The 17,988-nt window shown below is 47.9% G+C and overlaps 3 protein-coding genes across 3 annotated transcripts in view; 1 reads left to right on the top strand and 2 right to left on the bottom strand.

Annotated features, from left to right (window-relative positions):
* Positions 1-3,392: 3,392 nt before the first annotated feature.
* On the bottom strand, positions 3,393-8,773 carry arrdc3b (arrestin domain containing 3b). The gene is made up of 8 exons (XM_067258461.1): positions 8,314-8,773; positions 5,527-5,608; positions 5,229-5,376; positions 4,958-5,060; positions 4,576-4,832; positions 4,271-4,424; positions 3,829-3,983; positions 3,393-3,611 (listed from the first exon to the last, which is right to left on the bottom strand). The coding sequence occupies exons 1-8, from the start codon at positions 8,591-8,593 to the stop codon at positions 3,540-3,542; spliced, it is 1,251 nt and encodes a 416-aa protein (XP_067114562.1). The 5' UTR covers positions 8,594-8,773; the 3' UTR covers positions 3,393-3,539.
* Positions 8,774-10,284: 1,511 nt separating this feature from the next.
* On the top strand, positions 10,285-13,434 carry tlr8b (toll-like receptor 8b). Its single transcript, XM_067257898.1, has one exon. It carries the CDS (start codon positions 10,408-10,410, stop codon positions 13,150-13,152), a length of 2,745 nt encoding a protein of 914 aa, XP_067113999.1. The 5' UTR covers positions 10,285-10,407; the 3' UTR covers positions 13,153-13,434.
* A 1,042-nt stretch (positions 13,435-14,476) lies between these two features.
* mctp1b (multiple C2 domains, transmembrane 1b) overlaps positions 14,477-17,988 on the bottom strand; it is an 8,752-nt gene continuing 5,240 nt past the window's right edge. Inside the window, exons 3-11 of the mRNA XM_067258711.1 lie at positions 17,824-17,956; positions 17,623-17,697; positions 17,406-17,525; positions 17,182-17,292; positions 15,803-15,856; positions 15,343-15,452; positions 15,152-15,261; positions 14,943-15,040; positions 14,477-14,696 (exon numbers count right to left, since the gene is read on the bottom strand). Of these exons, the coding sequence (XP_067114812.1) occupies positions 14,625-14,696; positions 14,943-15,040; positions 15,152-15,261; positions 15,343-15,452; positions 15,803-15,856; positions 17,182-17,292; positions 17,406-17,525; positions 17,623-17,697; positions 17,824-17,956 (883 nt within the window). The 3' untranslated portion in view covers positions 14,477-14,624. The remainder of the gene's footprint in view (positions 14,697-14,942; positions 15,041-15,151; positions 15,262-15,342; positions 15,453-15,802; positions 15,857-17,181; positions 17,293-17,405; positions 17,526-17,622; positions 17,698-17,823; positions 17,957-17,988) is intronic.

Genomic DNA, 17,988 nt, shown 5'->3' with positions numbered 1-17,988 from the left:
GTCCTACGCAGAGTTGTCAAAGCAGCCCAGAAGATTGGCGTAGGCCCGCCGGCCATCAGCAACCTCTACACCCCATGCTGCTGCAGCAGAGCCCTCTCCATCTCCACAGACACTTCCCACCATGACTGTCCACCCACCTACTGTCGAGGGACTCTACGTGGTGGGGCATCATGACAATGAACAGATTCCTCAACAGCTTATTGTATTCTATAAAACACAATACCATTTCTTAATTATCATGAAGAAAAGTTGCTCGTGTGGAGTAGGATTATTCAATATAGGTTTAGGAAGGCTGCCAGCCAGGGATTGTCAAGAGGAGTAGGAACAAAGACTTCCAGTGTAACCTTTTCCAAATGCCAGTAAACTTTCACTTGATATGTGCCTATGTTTCACTGACAGTAATGGCAAAACACCTGTGCATACCTGTTTTAAAAGTCACGTTACTGTTAAAACAGACTTCTCACACACCAAATTAGCAGCAAAGTACACAACGTGTGCATGTGTATGCAGATGTGTGTGGGTGGATGTGTGCTGTGACTAATACTAAGTCGTGAAGGTCGGGACTAACATCGTACATTTCATTTCGCCTGCCCTTTCTCCTTCCCTTGATTCAGTACTTCCTGTGCTCTGAGACACAATCATAACATCTAACCACCCACTTACACGAACAGGAATTCCTTCACACATACTGTACTCACACGAGCAACAAGCATACACACATTTGCTAATCAGGGGAGCCCTAACGTCTATTCTACTGAGGCAATAAGAAAGACCACAATCTCTCCTGATAACACGTCCCAGGCATTCTAAATATCTGTGTCAGAACACACACACACACAACACACACACAAAACGCACACATCGTGTTGCTTCTTTGGCTGCATCTTTCAGTCCAGTCTAAACCGGTTTCTTTTTATCACTGGAACAGTAGCAGCTCCTGTGAAACAGCAGCCAAAACTTTTCTCATGTGACCTCTCACCGTTTGTGTGTGTGTGTTTTTGTGTGTGTGTATAGGCGGTCGCATGTGTTTGTTTCAAGAGCACAAAGGACAAAAAAAAAAACACAAGAGGGAAAAGATGTTTACTTGTTGGTGGGAGTCAGGTGGCTGCGCGGTGAGGGAATCGGACTGGTAATCTGAAGGTTGCCAGTTCGATTCCCAGCCGTGCCAAATGACGTTGTGTCCTTGGGCAAGGCACTTCACCCTACTTGTCTCGGGGGAATGTCCCTGTACTTACTGTAAGTCGCTCTGGATAGGAGTGTCTACTAAATGAAAATGTAAATTACTTGACATGTGCACACATACCTGATCATGTTAGGGTGATGAATTTATACACAGCAATGTCTGTCTGTGGGTGTAAAAATGTAGTATATACACATTTCTCATTTAAGGTATGGGTCACGTGTCATTTCATATTCTGACTGTTAGTTCTTGGGTATTTAGTCAAAAGGCCTATGAAGTGGTACTCTGTGACAGACTGGTACTGGGAGACACATTTGTGCGTATGATCAACTTTCCTGTGAGTGAATACACAGTAACTGTCAATGAAACTAATGCTTTTTTTTTTCTTTTCTATATACAATACTGTGTGTCAACTGTGTCATTTATTGTTTGAATTACGTATTTGCTAAAGTGGTCATGTTTAATATTGATATATACATATTGATGCCTGTTTGTACAGTATAATGAACAACTGCAAAAGAACATTTTGTGCAATTGGGTGACATAAGAATGCTATGAGGGTAATGTCAAGGATGTATGGTGATAGAAAAAGAGAATTTGTTTTGATCAAATCATCTGAAAGGGTCAGTAATGGCTTCCAGGATTTTTCCAGATTACGAGAAGAATTAGGTCAGTAGTTCCTATGAACTATGTCCACCATCTGTGTGTGTGTGTGTGTGTGTGTGTGTGTGTGTGTGTGTGTGTGTGTATGCACACACCATGGATGAGACAATGACTCCTTGTCTAGACTGGCCTTTAGACAACCACATGTACAGAGCGTTGAGAGAAATAGGAGAGAGGGGAAAGAGGGGAGGATAAAAGAGGAAGAAAGCAGCAGCTGTTGCTGGCATATAGGTCTGCAGAAGACTGAAGCCCACAAATACTACAGACAGAATTGGCTGGAGAATCTCCTCAAGGCCTCAACAATACAATCTACAATACACTGTGCTTGTGTGACCTTTGGTTGATTGAGCTTTACACAGGGGAAAACACAACATCTAGAAAAAAGCGTCTTTATTTTTTATAAAAAGCAATATCATGGCAGCATTCAGATCCAAATAATGACTTAATACACAGGAAACACAACATTGGAAAACTAGTGCAAAAACCAATAAATAGAAAAATATATTGCACTCATTATCTTTGACAAGTTTGGAAGAATAACTCAATGTTTTACTAACAAGCTTGGTTAGATTTCTTTTTTAATCTGTAAACTTTAGAACTTGTGTATCCTCTCCCACTCGGCCGCGCCAGAGCGCAAAGCTGTTCTCCGTATCACTTCCCACCTTGCCTTAAAAAAGAAATCTGTTCTTGAGTGCACGCCTCCAAGCCGTCTCAGATACCCCAGAGATTCAGTACGCCAGTGTGCGAGGCTCATTCGCCGTGTGTCTAAACTGTGCATTTCTCTAACAGAACCAGTCTGGTCCTTGTCTGGTCTGACGCGGGGACGCGGGGCAGACAGGCTTGTTAGCGAGCACATGCTCACACGTATGTGCAGGGGCGAGAGAGAGAGAGCTTTTCTGGAGCTGGTGACAGAGGCCTGGCCTCACACTCCTGGGAGAGACCGAGGAGAGAGAGAGAGAGAGAGTGAGGCGATGTGGGAAGTGGGACTTGTTCGTTCTCCTCTAGTGCTCTCCTCTCCTCCTCCGTTTAGTGCATTCCCCTCCCCCCCTTCGGAAATACACACCTTTATCCATTCAAGGCTATGGTAACCACTGTGATCTAGGTAAGAGGAGAATCGACCTCATACTTGAGCTCGACACGTGTCGCTGAGAGCGGCCCTCATTCCGTTTGTCTGGCTTCTACTTAAGGAGTTCAATGGTGAAAAAACCAGCAGATGCATTTTTAGCATAAAGGCTTGTGGACTTGTATATGCGCGCGTGTGTGTTTGTGTGGAAACAGGGAGAAAGGAATGTGCAAAACCGACTTGGAGGCAGCAAGCTACTCTGTCCAACAGTGCTGTTGGTTCCCACCTGTCCATCTATCTAGTTCTGCACGGGAACATCACGCCATCGTGGTAGCAGAGTCCAGAGAGGGACGCGCACCCAGACGGTCTCCTAACCAGAGGACAACCGTCCGCGTAGGAACGCCGCGTCCTTCTCCGGTACCCCACCTGGGGGCGCCTCGCTCGGTCCCCCCCCCCCCCCCCCCCCCCCCCCCCCGTGGGGGCGGACACGCCGGTTCCAACTCGGGTTCAATACGCTGCCGAAGCCGATGGCGAGGTGGGGCTGAATCGTGTCCAGCGGTGTGGGGTGGGGTGTGGGGTTTACGTGGGGCGGACCTGCACGCGGTCAGAGGGGCTGCTCCTCTGGGGAGCTGGTCAGCGTGAGGGGCAGGCGTCGGCTCTCCCCACCCCCTGGGTGCCACACGCCGGGTCTGGGTAGGGGTCGATCTGACGGAGAGAGGGCACCAAGTCAAACGATTGGACGGCTAGTTGGTGTGTTTCGATGGCTGTCTGCGCGTGTGAGCGGGAGTGCGTGTGTGCACGTCGGTGTGTGTATGTGTGTGTGCGACTAGACGTGCTCGTGTACGCACGCGCGTGCGCGTCTGTGTACGTGCGTTCGGGCCTGCGTGCGTTTGTGCGGCGTTTGTGCGTGCGTGTGCCGTACCTCTGAGTACAGTGGCGGGGGCTGGTATCTAAACTCAGTGATGTAGGCCAGATGGGGTCCCTGGTCTTCGGCGCCGCCCTGGGGCCTGTCGCAGTCCTGGAGGCAGCCTCGCCTGTGGGCCTCAGACACAGCAAGGTCACTGTAACTCGGAGGAGCTGAGGAGAGAAAGCGCAGAGAACATACACTTAGGAGACGGAACCGGGGGGCGAGCGCGCCTGCGTGCGTATTGCGTCGGAGGCATGAAGTGTTCTCGTGGCGGTTGAAGGTAGGCGGTTCCCCGCGGCCCTGTGCAAGTGTCAGCGTGTGGACTTGTCCATGTGTGAGATCACGTGAACGGGCAGGATTATGATTGTGTGCTCGTGAGTGGATGTTCGCATTGGGAGGGCTTGGGATGGGGTGTGTGTGTGTACTCTGGTGTGTCAGTGTGTGTGTGTGGTCGTACCCTCAGGTCTCTCGGGGAGGCCCAGCCAGCTTGAGTCACTGCACTGGCTGCTAATGCTGGAGGTGCGACTGGAGAAGCCGTGGAGGGGGATGGTTCCGATGACCAGCGGCAACGACAGAGAGAGGTTCAGCCCCCCAGGGACGTCCACATACACCTGCCAGGGAGAGGGGATGGGTGTGGGGGGGGGAGGGGTTAACCGAGCAGATCAGAAATCATCCACATCATGGTTAGCTGGATGTATAGGGGCTACCCACTGGATGATAACACACCACCCCCCTCACCGAGACCCATCGATCGTGACTCACCACCAGGGCGTATTCTACCCGGATGATGGGGCAGTCTATGATGGACGGGGACACTGGGGGGATCTTCAGCAGCTTGCCCTCCCAACTCTGGCTCTTGCCCTGGGGCAGGGGGTCTCCACGCAGGTTGGAGACCAGTTGCTGGATCTGCTTGCCCTTCCCCTTGGCAAAGAAGGTCTGGGTCTGGTAAAGAGCTGCCTTGGGCACCACGACGCGAGAGGAGCAGTTCTCCACCTCGGCAAAGATCTGGATGGACTCCCCTGGTAGAGAGAGGAGAGGGTCGTCTGTCAGATGGGAGACTGGAAGTGGGTCGGATAGGCTCTTTTGCCGGAGCAGCTGGGGGTCAGTGGTGCCGTGTGCGTGAGAGATTCTGGCTCGTTCGAACCTGGAGTGTAGCCCTTCCTCTCGATCTTGGCACTGAGAGAGATTGGACCTGAGGCACAGAACCAGCAACAGAGGGTCTTTTCCTTAGTACCAGCCTGAGGAGCCTGTACACACACACACACACACACACACAAAGAAAGAGCGACATGAATTATCATCGTCATCCCTATTCGTTTCCCCAAAACGACCAGACTAGAGCCGCGTTCAGACCCCCCCAGGGCGACAGCTCCCGTCACTCAAGCGTTGCGTACTCCTGGCCGTCTCCTCCTTACCAGCAGCAGTGGCGTGTTGATGTCGATGTGTTCAAACACAGTGAACTCTTTCTTCACCTTCACAGGTAGCAGCCAGGCCCTATGCAGCTCTGCTCGCACCCAGTACCTCACACTCCCATGTTTCCCCTCGAAAGAGGTGGCAAGGGGCCTTGAAGAGAGGAGGAGGAGGAAGAGGAGGAGGAAGAAAAAAGAAAATATTTCCAGGTTGATAATGTGTTCATTTGTACAGTATATCTTCGGTCTGTGTGGGAAAATGGGGTTATATGTTATGCTTGTGTGTGTGCGCCCCATTACTTACATCTGTGGTAAGTGGAAGCTAAAGGCAAACTCGTGTATGCCTGTATGGAGAACAGTAAGGCTTTCCTCTGGACTGTCCTCATCTGAAAGAAAGAACAACAAGATTCCAAATACACTGTACAGTACCATAACTGGCACATGCATACACAGATCTTCAGAGATTTGACACAAACCAGAATGCTCATTTCGACTAAAACAAAAGTCCCTACTCAATGTTATGGCAGTTTGGAAGGAACACCAGATGTCATTTGAGCTTTGAACAGATACACTTCACAAGCAGGAAACGACACACAGACACACAACACTGAATAGTTTTGTATCAAGGTATTTATTTATTTCCTGAAAAGTTAGCAGTGTGTCAACATACAAACCATACAATGTTCCAACCACATTCAGAAGTGAACTGTTTTACAGGATTAAGAAACATTTCATTTCAAAATATTAGCACATTGTAACAAACGTGTTGAGCTTGATTGTCCCACACACAAGGACACACAGACACCTTAACACATGCACACTATTACAGTGTCATATTTTTTTTTTTCATATTTTCTTGCATGCTGATTCGGCAGATGGTGAATCGTTAGAGACCCACCCAGAGACCGAAAACATGACCTTCATTCACTTCCTTATGTTTACATTATCCTGCTTAAGGCTGCTTTTAGTTCAGTTTCCTGCCACATCAGCAATCTGACTATTTCTCCTTGGCTTCTTTTTGAGTGTGTGTGTGTGTTTGTTCTGCACACACACATGCTCTCCTCAGCAGCACGGCTGTCATTAACAGTCCGTGACAGTGTGCTGAATGCTGTATGTATGTAAGTTACTGGTAGCACAGAGAAAGAGAGAGAGAGAGAGCGAGAGAGAGAGCAAGCAAGGGAGTGAGAGAGAGAGAGAGAGAGAGAGAGAGGGGGAAGTGAGAGAGAGAGAGAGAGAGAGAGAGAGAGAGCAAGGGAGTGTGTGAGAGAGAGAGAGAGAGAGAGAGAGAGAGAGAGAGAGAGAGAGAGAGAGAGAGAGAGAGAGAGAGAAAGGGAGTGTGAGAGAGAGAGAGAGGAGTGGGAGAGCAGGAGCAGACCGGTATGAACCAGAAACAAGCAGCTTCCCTCAGCCGGATACTCCAGCGCATGCATTATAACTCAGCCTCCCATTGGAGGAAACTTCACACACAAATTTCAGCTCAAACTGCTATTGGTTGAAATACGGCATGGCACTTCCTTCCTCCTTATCTATACCCATGTGTTATGGGAAGATGGAGGATAAGTAGAGCTATACACACAGCACCACCGAAGGCTACAGAGTTAAGGGTAAAGTTTTACACTCATGACAGGAGAAATGCTGGTAAATAAAGACAGACAATAAGAGCAGGTTCATTCAATTTCATTTATTCATCAGCGTCCATTTTATTGTACAAACGAACCAGACAACCAAGGAACATCATTCCAACATTTTCTAATTGTACAGGCAAGGTTAAAGATTTGGCTGACACAATCTCAAGCCTTGTTCCAGCATTTCAGCGATGACTGAAAAGTCATGTTCTAGAATAAGACCAACATCGGAAGAGTCCTGATGCTGGTCATCCAGAAATACTCTTGTTTGACTCTTTAAAAGAACACAGAGGTATCTGGCTAATTGATATTTGCATGGGTCTACAGTTGTACAGAAAAAAAGGATTTTCCTATCTAAGGCAGGACTGCCTTTTCCTGAGTGATGGTAACCATCTTCTTCAGTCGGTCTTGGGATGTCCTACTGTTGCAGATGGACGCGTCAGACTCAGAAAATGTTTCTTATGTTCCTATCTTTCAATTTCGTGTCTGTCTCGCCAAAATAGCTGGATTTAATATTAATGAGCTGGACTCCAATGAAATGATATTGGTGATTGAGCTGTGTTAGTCTGTCTTTGTTTGAGATACTAATCACTATGTGGTCATTGCAGTCATATCGTGACAATAAGCCTCAATATGTTAACATCTTGATGTAACATATTGCTTAAGTACCATAAATTACATTAGGACATAACAAATTATTAATGTCTTTGAGTTCGAGTTCAGCCAGAAAGGGTTGCTTCAAAGGATGCTGTACCTCAGTCACTTCCTCAGAAAGCATGATGTCATTGCAGACACATAGGAGAGTTTGGACCAATCAGTGACGAGAGAGGCTTGTCTCCCCACTACCCCCCTTCTCTAAACCAGTCTCTGAACAGGTTTGAACCGCTTCTAACAAAGGGAGTAGCCTTAACTTCAGAATATCTTGACAGCCTATTTTTAACTGAAAGAAACCGTTAAAACGATCAATGTTATTAGAAATGGGTGTTCTTTTAATTTGACTAGACTTTTGTTGTTGACTAACTTCAAATGTGAGTTTTGGTCATACATTTAGGATTCATTACCTAAAGTGGAAGGAAAGGATGCTCTGACAACTTCAACTGCTAATGTGTTGGACCACTCAATCAAGACGTAAAGTCACCATTTAAATAGACGAAATGAGTTAGGCCATATGACATTAATTATATTACACATTGTGTTCAGTAAATGAGAAGGACTATACCTAGACCGCTCGCATCAGCACCACTGTAGGTGCTCTTGGGGTTCACATTAGAGTTTAGATTGTCAGTTGGTGATTTCAGTTTGTTTTGTGTGGAATTACTGTACGTGTGATGCAAATACACCATTTAGTAAAAGGCAGTCCTCAACAAGTAAAATAATCAGCCCTAACCTACTGCAACAGAAAGACAACTTTTCCCGAAATATATATCCTATTTCTGTGAGAATACGACAATGTTGTTGTCCCTTACCTCTCTCCTCTCCTAATAAGATGTCGTAATGGTTTAAGTATTCCACTTCTTCGGTGTAATTCTGAGTATAGGCAGTGTTGGCTCCTGCATTCCGAGACTCAGTCCACCGAACCTTTGCTACTCCTCTCGCATTGATGCTCAACGTTTTAACGCGTACCTCTCCGGTGACATCCACGATTACCCTCCCTGAGACCGAGTCGCCACCGGAGAAAACGGGCAGGTTGCTTTCATTCAAACAGTCGAAGCAGACCGCTACGGTCTTTACCTTGCCCAGCACCATGTTTTTAAAAAAACGTCTATGAATAGGAAGGAAATAAGCCTTCGACTTGCACAGCCATAAGCACCTTTCTCATAGCCAGGCTGCAAACAGGCTATGTCAGTGGCTTTTTAGTTGACAAAACATAGAAGTATCTTGTGCCAGTCACCGTGGATGTAGATGGCATGTTCATCTAGGCTATGCTTCCGCAGTGTCCGGAATACAGTCTGAAAATGAAAACGAGACTCCAGCGCTTTCTTATAGGAGCTTGTGCGCAAAAACAACCTTACTGGGCATGTGCGCGCAGTAACCTACCACCCTCCGCAGGTTGTAAAACACAAAGTTCCCACAGGAAACCTTTAGTGTATTATATCCAACATCTTATCTAGCGAACAAATCATATAATAAGTATTTATTATATACTATATTAGTATATTATGTAATATAAAGTATATAATTAAATATAGTATAAGCATGTGATGTGACAACTAGCCTGTGTAAATTCGAGTGGACGAGGCCTACATCTAGATACACCACAATAAAAACTAATCGAGCTCAGAACTCTAATTTCAACAAGAAAAACGCTAAAAAGATCAGTAGGCTAATTGAACTGCGAAGTAAACAGCGAAGGATCAAGTCAGTTGTTGTTATATTTGTTGTATAGCCTAGCCTTCACGTGTAGGCTATTTTTTGTTAACCATTTGTATCAAGTTTGTACGGCCAACAGGGACACTTGAAAATGTAGGACATTTGTTCTATGAACCAAACGTACGTAGGTTTCTGGTCACTTTTGAAAGGTTTTGGCTGAAATTGTGTTATGAGAACTGACACGCTATGCGCAGCCAGAAATGTTAGTTTATTTCGGATTCTTTACTCTAATAGGCAGCAGGATCAATAAATTAACGTGGAAGGCTTCAGTATATATAAGACAACGTTATTCATACTCTCAAAATTCATACTCGTCTGGCCTTTAATTGCAAACATTAAACAAAGACACACAAGTGCATGTGTAGTAGTACGGTCTACTGCTTTCATTTTATGTAATTTTTTCTTCCGTGTCTAGCCAATAGGTTATAATCCCTCGATAGATAGGCCTACTCAGAGCAGGGTTCAAATGACGGCCGTGCTTGGGGGGGCGGGGGGCTTGACCCCCCCTAATTAAGACTTGGACCACACCAAAAGAGGTAAAAAGAACAGGGGGGGGGGGGAGTAAATATTACTTTATGCCCTGGAGAAGAAGTTGACCCCTGATTGTTATGTTTAATTCGCACTCTGACTCAGAGAATTACATCAGTAAAACTTGTGATAGGGAAGTGTTCTTGCAGTTCCTCAATGTGCTTTGAGAATCAATCACTTTTATTCTCACTTCTTACCAGACAAGACAATGGAGAGACAACAAAAGTAAGTACAACATGCTTTACTTAAAAGGAATCTCAATTATTATTATTTGTAAAGTATTTATTCCAGTTGCCACCTGGATTATATTGTTTCTACTTAGGGTTCCTCCTCAGTCTGCCTTCCAGAAGCTTCTGCTTCTGCTGGTGCTACTGGGTAACTCATGCGGTTGCTGTGGCCTGAGCTGGTCTCTGAGAAAATTACCCTGTAAAATCTCAATCAACCAATCACAAGTCTTCGACTGCTCAAACAGGAAGATATCCAACATACCCACAGGAATTGGCTGGAACGCCACGGACCTCACGCTCTCCGGAAACCTCATCGAGAAGATCTCCGCCGCCTCCTTTTGGAACCTTCAGAATCTAGAATTTCTAGATCTAGGATTCAACAGACCCAAATCTCCCAAGCAACCACTGAAGATAAAGAAAGACACATTCTCAGGGATGAGGAAGCTGAGAGAACTGCATCTTAATGGCAACAGCCTTCACACTGTGCCAGGGGGCCTCCCTTCTGGACTGCAGTTCCTAAACCTAAACTCCAACTTCATCACCAAGGTGAAACCAGGAGACTTCAAAGATACCCCAAACATTACGGTCCTCCATTTGGCTGCCAACTGCTACTTGGGGAGTTGTGGTAAAAAGTCCCTGAAAATAAAAAAGAAATCCTTGGTTCATTTAAGGTATCTGATGAACCTGACGCTGTCCTTCAACCGACTGAAGGCGATTCCTCGGTGCCTCCCGCTCTCCCTCCTCTCACTTAAACTCAAGCTAAATACTATTGACCGTATTCACGCTGGCGACCTGAGGAACCTGGTGAACCTGAAATTACTGGATCTGTCGGGTAACTGCCCTGTCTGCGCTAACACGCCTTTCTTCTGCCAGCCGTGTGAAACACCCAACGGAGAACTGCAGATCCACCCGAATGCCTTTGCTCCTCTTGCTCACCTGGAAGAGCTGAGGCTGTCGGGGAACTCTCTCCGAAGCGTACAGCCTTCCTGGTTTCAGAACCTAACCAGTCTACAGTACCTCTACCTCGCATTCAACTTTCTCATTGGTGACATGGCTACGGGGGACTTCCTCGCCATGTTACCACGCGTGGAGGTGATGGACCTGTCGTACAACACGGACGAATCGTATTCCCACAATTTAAACCTATCAAAGAGCTTTTCCAAACTGACCTCTCTGAAGACGTTACACTTGGAGAGCTACGTTTTTTTCCATCTCTCTGAAAACGATTTGGAGCCCCTCTACAGTTTAACCAATTTGTCCGTGTTAAATTTTGCCACCAACTTCCTCCTAAGGGCGAACCTCACTCTCTTCAACAAGTTCCACAATTTAACCGTTGTAGACTTGGCGGAAAATCGACTGTCCTTCCAGTCTCAGAGTGCCGATGCTTTATCTGCGTGTGAGTCTGGCTGTAAATCGAACTCAGTAAGACGCCGGTTTCACCCTTACATTCACAAAGACCAACTCTACCGCCGGTTCCCTCCCAGCATTAAACCACAGTGCTCTGCATATGGGCCCGTGCTGGACTTAAGCAGAAACAACATCATAAGCATCGACCCAGAAGCATTACAGGGACTAGAAAACACTGCCTGTCTCAACCTCTCCTTTAACTTTATCGGGGACATGTTCAATGGTAGTCAGTTCCTACATTTCCCAAGACTGAAGTACTTGGACATCTCCTATAACAAGCTGTACATGCGCTACAGGGATGCCTTTAGGGAACTTCCAGAGCTGGAAGTGCTGGATCTGACTGGTAATGCCCACTACTTTCTGATGAGTGGTCTTAACCACAGCCTGAATTTCCTGGACCTCCTGCCCTCTCTGAAAACCCTGAACCTGAGCTGGAACGAGATCAGCACCCTCACAGACAAGCAAATGTCCAGTAAGTCTCTTCAGGAGCTCAACTTCAGAGCCAACCGATTACACATCATGTGGAAAAGGAAGGGCTATTACAATCTGTTTCAGAACTTAACCAACCTGACCACCTTGGATTTGTCCCTCAACAAGCTTTCCCATATCCCTAAAAGGGTGTATGACTACCTACCCAAGACTCTTAGACGGCTTAGTCTGAGTGGGAACCGGATGAAGGCCTTCAGGTGGAACATGCTCCAACAGCAACCGTACTTAGAAGAACTGGACTTGAGTTTGAACCATCTTGAGTTTGTTGTGGAGAACTTGTCAAACTCGTCTTTGAGGCGGCTGGATTTGAGCCACAACCGGATTTCACAGCTGGCCCCTGGTTTCCTTAAACAAGCCGGGAGCCTCTGGGATCTTGATCTGAGCAGCAACAAGCTCCAGCTCATCAACCAGACTACATTCGAGTGGGATAGTGAGAACTACCTCGGCCGGCTGTCCCTCTACAACAACCCCTGGCGCTGCACCTGCGACCTGCTATACTTCCACCTGTGGATGAGGGAGAATGATGTGGAGCTCCCTCTACTGGCCACTAGTGTGACCTGCCACTTTCCCCAAGAGATGAGGGGCAAGTCTGTGTTGACGTACGACATACAGGCCTGTGTTAGCGACGACAAAGCAATGGCCATCTTTATCGTCACGTCTTTTCACATCATTCTGCTTCTGTTTGCGTCTGTCACGGCGCGTCTGTTCTACTGGGACCTGGCCTACGTACTCGAGTACGCTCTGGCCAAGCTCAAGCATCGGCGCCTGCCGTCGCCGGGCTACGCCTACGACGCCTTCGTCATGTACGACACCAAAGACCCACTGGCGTCCGACTGGGTCCTCAACCGCCTGAGGGTGGAGCTGGAGGAGCGAGGCGAGAGAGTCCGCCCCCTCTGCCTGGAGGAACGAGACTGGCAGCCGGGCGCGCCCGTCCTGGAGAACCTGTCGGCCAGCGTGCAGAAGAGCAGGAAGACGGTGTTGGTGATCACCGAGGGCTTCCTCTCGCACGGCGTCGTCCGCATGGCCGCCCTGCTGGTGCAGCAGCGCCTGGTGGAGGAGGGCGTGGACGCCCTGGTGCTGGTGCTGCTGCAGCCCGGCGTCCTGCGGCGCTCACGGATCCTCCACCTCCGCAGGCGTCTGTGCCGGCGCAGCGTCCTGGAGTGGCCCAGGCCGGCGCACCCGGCGGCCCAGCGCTGGTTCTGGCACCGGCTGCGGAGGGTCATTCACCAGGACCGCAGGGCCAATCACGCTCAGCTGCACGGGACCTACTTCACAGGGCAGTGATGTCACAAAGGCGAGAGGGCCGGAGATAGGTCAGACTGTGATTGCACCCACTATGGGGGTTCCCCACCACTGTCGTTAGAACAATATAACTAACAGGCCTTAATAATAAATAAATAAATAAAAACATTTCATTGGTTTGGTATTTATACTGTGTGTGGGTCTACCATTACAGACATTCCTTCATTTGCAAGCATTATTACATTCAAATTCATAGAATTATTTCAATAATTCATATTACAATAAAAACATAGAACAGCAACATAGCACAGAATGATGAACTGAAATGATGTTACTGTGCAATTATGTCTTGTGGTTTCAGAACCTGTACTTCCCATGTAGTTATGGGTGATTATTGAGACTTCAAACATTTTCATATCACCTTTAAGATACCGAAATATCTAAATCAAAGTATCCGTGTGAAACTGAAAGAGGAAGTAAACCACATTATACCGACAGCACTTCCAGTAAAACCATGACTTAGCCACATCTCAGCCAATAGACGTGTGATACATATACATGTAAACTTACCACATAACACAAATGCACTTACACACAGGTTCAGATTCATGCGAGTCACGTTGAAAGAACATGCATTCTCACTGCAGGATAAAAACTTGGCTTTAAACAGTGACATCAAAATCAGTGATATATGTTGACCATATGGATCCCATATCGAGTTGGGTATATGTGACGAATATAGGCTATAATGTTTGATACGAGATTAGATAAATAAATACAAAATAAGACTATCTGGCGCCACCTGTTGGTCTGACTGAAATACATAAACATTGCAGCCACAAGAGGCATTCAAATCCACTGAAATGCATTGACTGCTTATTAAAATATTGAAGCAAGCCCATCCCTGCTTCCTCTAAAGTAGGTTTTGATTGAGAACAGCTGTAAAAAGCTCAATGCATTAAAAACTGTCAGACAACTTGCAGAGATTCAGGCAACATACACGGTACATACAGTACATGCTCTTTCTTATACAGGACATAAATACATGTAGCAAGCAAACATCATTAAAATTCGATACTGAGACTCATGGTCACAGTTTAGTCCATAGATATAGGGCCTGGGGATTCTGGGAACTCCTTGGAGGCTGGGAGGGCCCCTGCAGTCTGGAAGGGCCTCTGTGAGGAAGGTGTTGAACCATCCAGAAGCGAGCACTTAAAATCCACCAAAGATTTGACTCGTTTCCTGTAAAATTCATTTGTGAGTAAAGCGAAAATATTCCTGTGTGTGTGTGGGTGTGTACTTCATTCGAGGAAAAGCTACTTTCAAGTAAAATACATTGACTGTTACCAGTTATCATATTTTAACATTAAAATCACTTAAAAAATAAAAAATAATACATTTGTACAATTTTTACAGTTGAAGGGTATTTATAAGCAACAGGTGTGCTAAATATGCTGTCTTTTCGAAATATAAAATAGAATGTCCCTTGTATGTATTTGTGCAAGTGTGTGGGACTAGCCCGGGTTGGTTCTCTTGCGTTTGTTAGGGCTCTGTCCAGGTTCAGCCTTGAGTTCTCGATACTGCACCTGTCCAACAAACACCAAGCATTACAGTCAGGCAGGCAGTCAACCAGAGACAGACAGACAGGAGAAGAGACAGACAGACAGACAGGACACATAGATAGATAGACAGACAGGCAGACACAGACAGACAGGAGGACAGCCATACAGGAGGACAGACAGACAACCAGACGCAGAGAGACAGACACACAGACTAGTAAAAAGCCAGACAGAAAACGAGAAACGCCAAACACAGTTCCTCTGTCCACCCACCACTTGAACATCTGAGGGCACTCTGGATAGGAAGTCCAGCAGCTCATTGTTGTCGATCATGTATGGGTCGCGCAGTTTCTTGGTGAACTTATTCACACCTGAGGAAGAACTCACAGATTCAAATCCAACCACACAGATAGTGTGCATTACCCCAATAACAGGCAAGTTGTTGTCAATGAAATCGCAGACACACGCAGGTGAGAACTTACCCCAGGTGAGTACCAAGTATCGTAGCGGGACAAGGTAGAGGAGAAACGTAGCCACGCACAGAGCAGAGATGGCTAACCAACTCAGGAAAGGCACTGTCCAGTTAAATACACTGAAGACAGGAAAGAACACGCGTGATATTAGGAGACAAGTACTGTAAGAAAAAGTAACACACATGCACACACACACTCACTTCTTAATCCTCTCTCCGTAGGAAGCAACTTCATCCAGACCGCTCTGCACAGTGATACACACATCCTGGATGGCATACAGCTTACCCATGAAGCCTTTGCGCTCAAAGTCCTACCATAACAACACACACATATATATAGACATAAGAGTCAGATGCGGATTGTAAACTTGAATTGTGTCAAAGTTCCCAATTCCATTGTTTTAAGTCTCCACCATCACCTCCGCCTCCCAAAACTTCCATTCAAGATATTTTACATTACATGTTTTCATTTAGCAGACGCTCTTATCCAGAGCGACTTACAGTAAGTACAGGGACATTCCCCCAAGGCAAGTAGGGTGAAGTGCCTTTCCCAAGGACACAACGTCATTTGGCACTGCCGGGAATCAAACTGGCAACCTTCAGATTACTAGCCCGATTCCCTAACCGCTCAGCCACCTGACTCCCCAAGACTCCTGGTTACCTTGTCATCCTTCTCCTCCTCGTCCTCCTCCCATTCAAACATGGCGTCCGCGGCCTGAGGGAGAGGAGACCAACGTCAAGACGGCTCTCCAGGAAAACGCGACCCTTCCAACGTTCCTCTTCCCTACCTCCTCTTCCCCTGCACTCCAGTCACAGCCTAGGTAGGTAGTCGGCCCAATCCACCACACCTTTCTCACAGCTTCAGGTGCTACACCTTCCACGGTAGGTCAGTGTAGTGGGCCCCTTCCTAAGATGTGGAGGCCAGTCTGTGTGTTTCCAATCAACATGGAAAAACACTGACGCTGAGCTAGAGATGATCTGTCACGCTTTTATATCAACCCAGGCCATCCATCTCTATATCCCCAGGAAGTCACTTAGGTCTTCTGAGCAGGGCTTACTAGTTGTCCCTTGAGCTAGACCAAAAACAAAATGGTGATTGTGCTTTAGACATGGCGGCTCCTACACTATGGAACGCTGTTCCTATAAAGATGTTCAGCAGAAAAAACCAGCTGAGATGAACTACTCCAAATTGCCATTTGTCTCGCCCGGTGCCGTCTAGCATTTGTAATTGTGTGTGTCTCTGTTGTTGTTTATGCTTTTGTTGTTTGATTCCTTAGCCGTTTTTAGGATGATATTTTTAACCGTTTTACTTTTCCGAAGCACCTTGTGACCTGGCTCTGCGTATGGTGCTATATTAAATAAAGTCACGTACTTACTGACTTACTCTGCCCCCTCTGACCTAGTCTGTGTCCGTCCTGTGTCCCCCCTCCCACCCTTCTCTATTTCCACCCTGCGCCAGACAGACCAGACGTTGTTTGTGTCTGATCGTGTCACTCAACCCCCCCCCCCCCCAACTAAACCTCAGCCTGTAGCTCCCCCCTCAACCCCCCATCCCCTCCCTGCCCCGCTCCAACTAAACCTCAGCCTGTAGCCCCCCCCATCAACCCCCCCAACCCCACCCCCCTCCCCCAACTAAACCTCAGCCTGTAGCCCCCCCTCAACCCCCCATCCCCCCTCCCTGCCCCCCCCCCCAACTAAACCTCAGCCTGTAGCCCCCCCTCAACCCCCATCCCCCCTCCCTGCCCCCCCCCCCAACTAAACCTCAGCCTGTAGCCCCCCCCCCCATCAACCCCCCAACCCCACCCCCCTCCCCCAACTAAACCTCAGCCTGTAGCCCCCCCCTCAACCCCTCATCCCCCCTTCCTGCCCCCCCCCCAACTAAACCTCAGCCTGTAGCAGCCCCCCCATCAACCCCCACAACCCCACCCCCCTCCCCCAACTAAACCTCAGCCTGTAGCTCCCCCCTAAACCCCCCCATCCTCCCTCCCTACCCCCCCACCCCACCACCCCCCAGACAGCACAGCCCTGCACGGTCCTCACCATGTCTTCAGTCCCCCTGCTGGTGGTAAAGCAGTAGTTCCAGGCCAGTATCAACAGCAGGGCCAGCGGGAGCATGTACACCTCGAAGTTCCACACACACACCACAAACAGCTGAGGGACAGAGTTGGTGTGTGTGTGTGTGTGTGTGTGTGTGTGGGGAGGGGGGTGTAAGTGAGACTCCTACAGGGACAATTCAAGTGTGTGTGTGTGTGTTTGTGTCCTACCAGGAAGGCGCAAATACTCCTTTGTGAAGACTCCCATTCGAAGCAGCTGTTCACGTAGGTCCCCGCGTTGATGAGCACCATGGCGCAGCGTTTCACGCGGTTGAAGTTCTGCTGGAACAACTGCGGGACGAGACGCAGACAGTCTTATCGCCGTCGTCCCCCCGTCCCGTCCCCTTGTGCTCCCGCTGGCCCCCGAAGGACGCGCGCTGACACTTACATGTTTGGAGAGCTTCGATTCTTCCTCGATGTACTTCTGCTCAGCAGGAACCAACGTCCTCAAACCGGCCTTTACCTGGGGTAGAACATACACACGGTCAGACAGGCACTGGAACATCCCTCCGAAGAGTATGGAGCTAACTACTGAGGCCACGTGAAGCCATTTCCTGGATGTTCGAGTGGCAGAAGTGGAGGACTAACCAGAGCTGTATATGACTTCAGCCCCCAGGTAGATGACACCCTTGGTCGGTCCGGTCAGTTTCTTGTTCTTGAGAACGTAACCCTTCTGTTCCCCGTCCTGGAACTGAGAGAGCGGGATGAACACACTGCCTTTACTACAGTCACACACACACACGCGCGGTGCGCG

Source organism: Osmerus mordax, chromosome 20 (genome assembly GCF_038355195.1).
Source record: "Osmerus mordax isolate fOsmMor3 chromosome 20, fOsmMor3.pri, whole genome shotgun sequence".
Classification (NCBI taxonomy): Eukaryota; Metazoa; Chordata; class Actinopteri; order Osmeriformes; family Osmeridae; genus Osmerus; species Osmerus mordax.
This window is presented reverse-complemented; position numbering and strand designations above follow the sequence as displayed.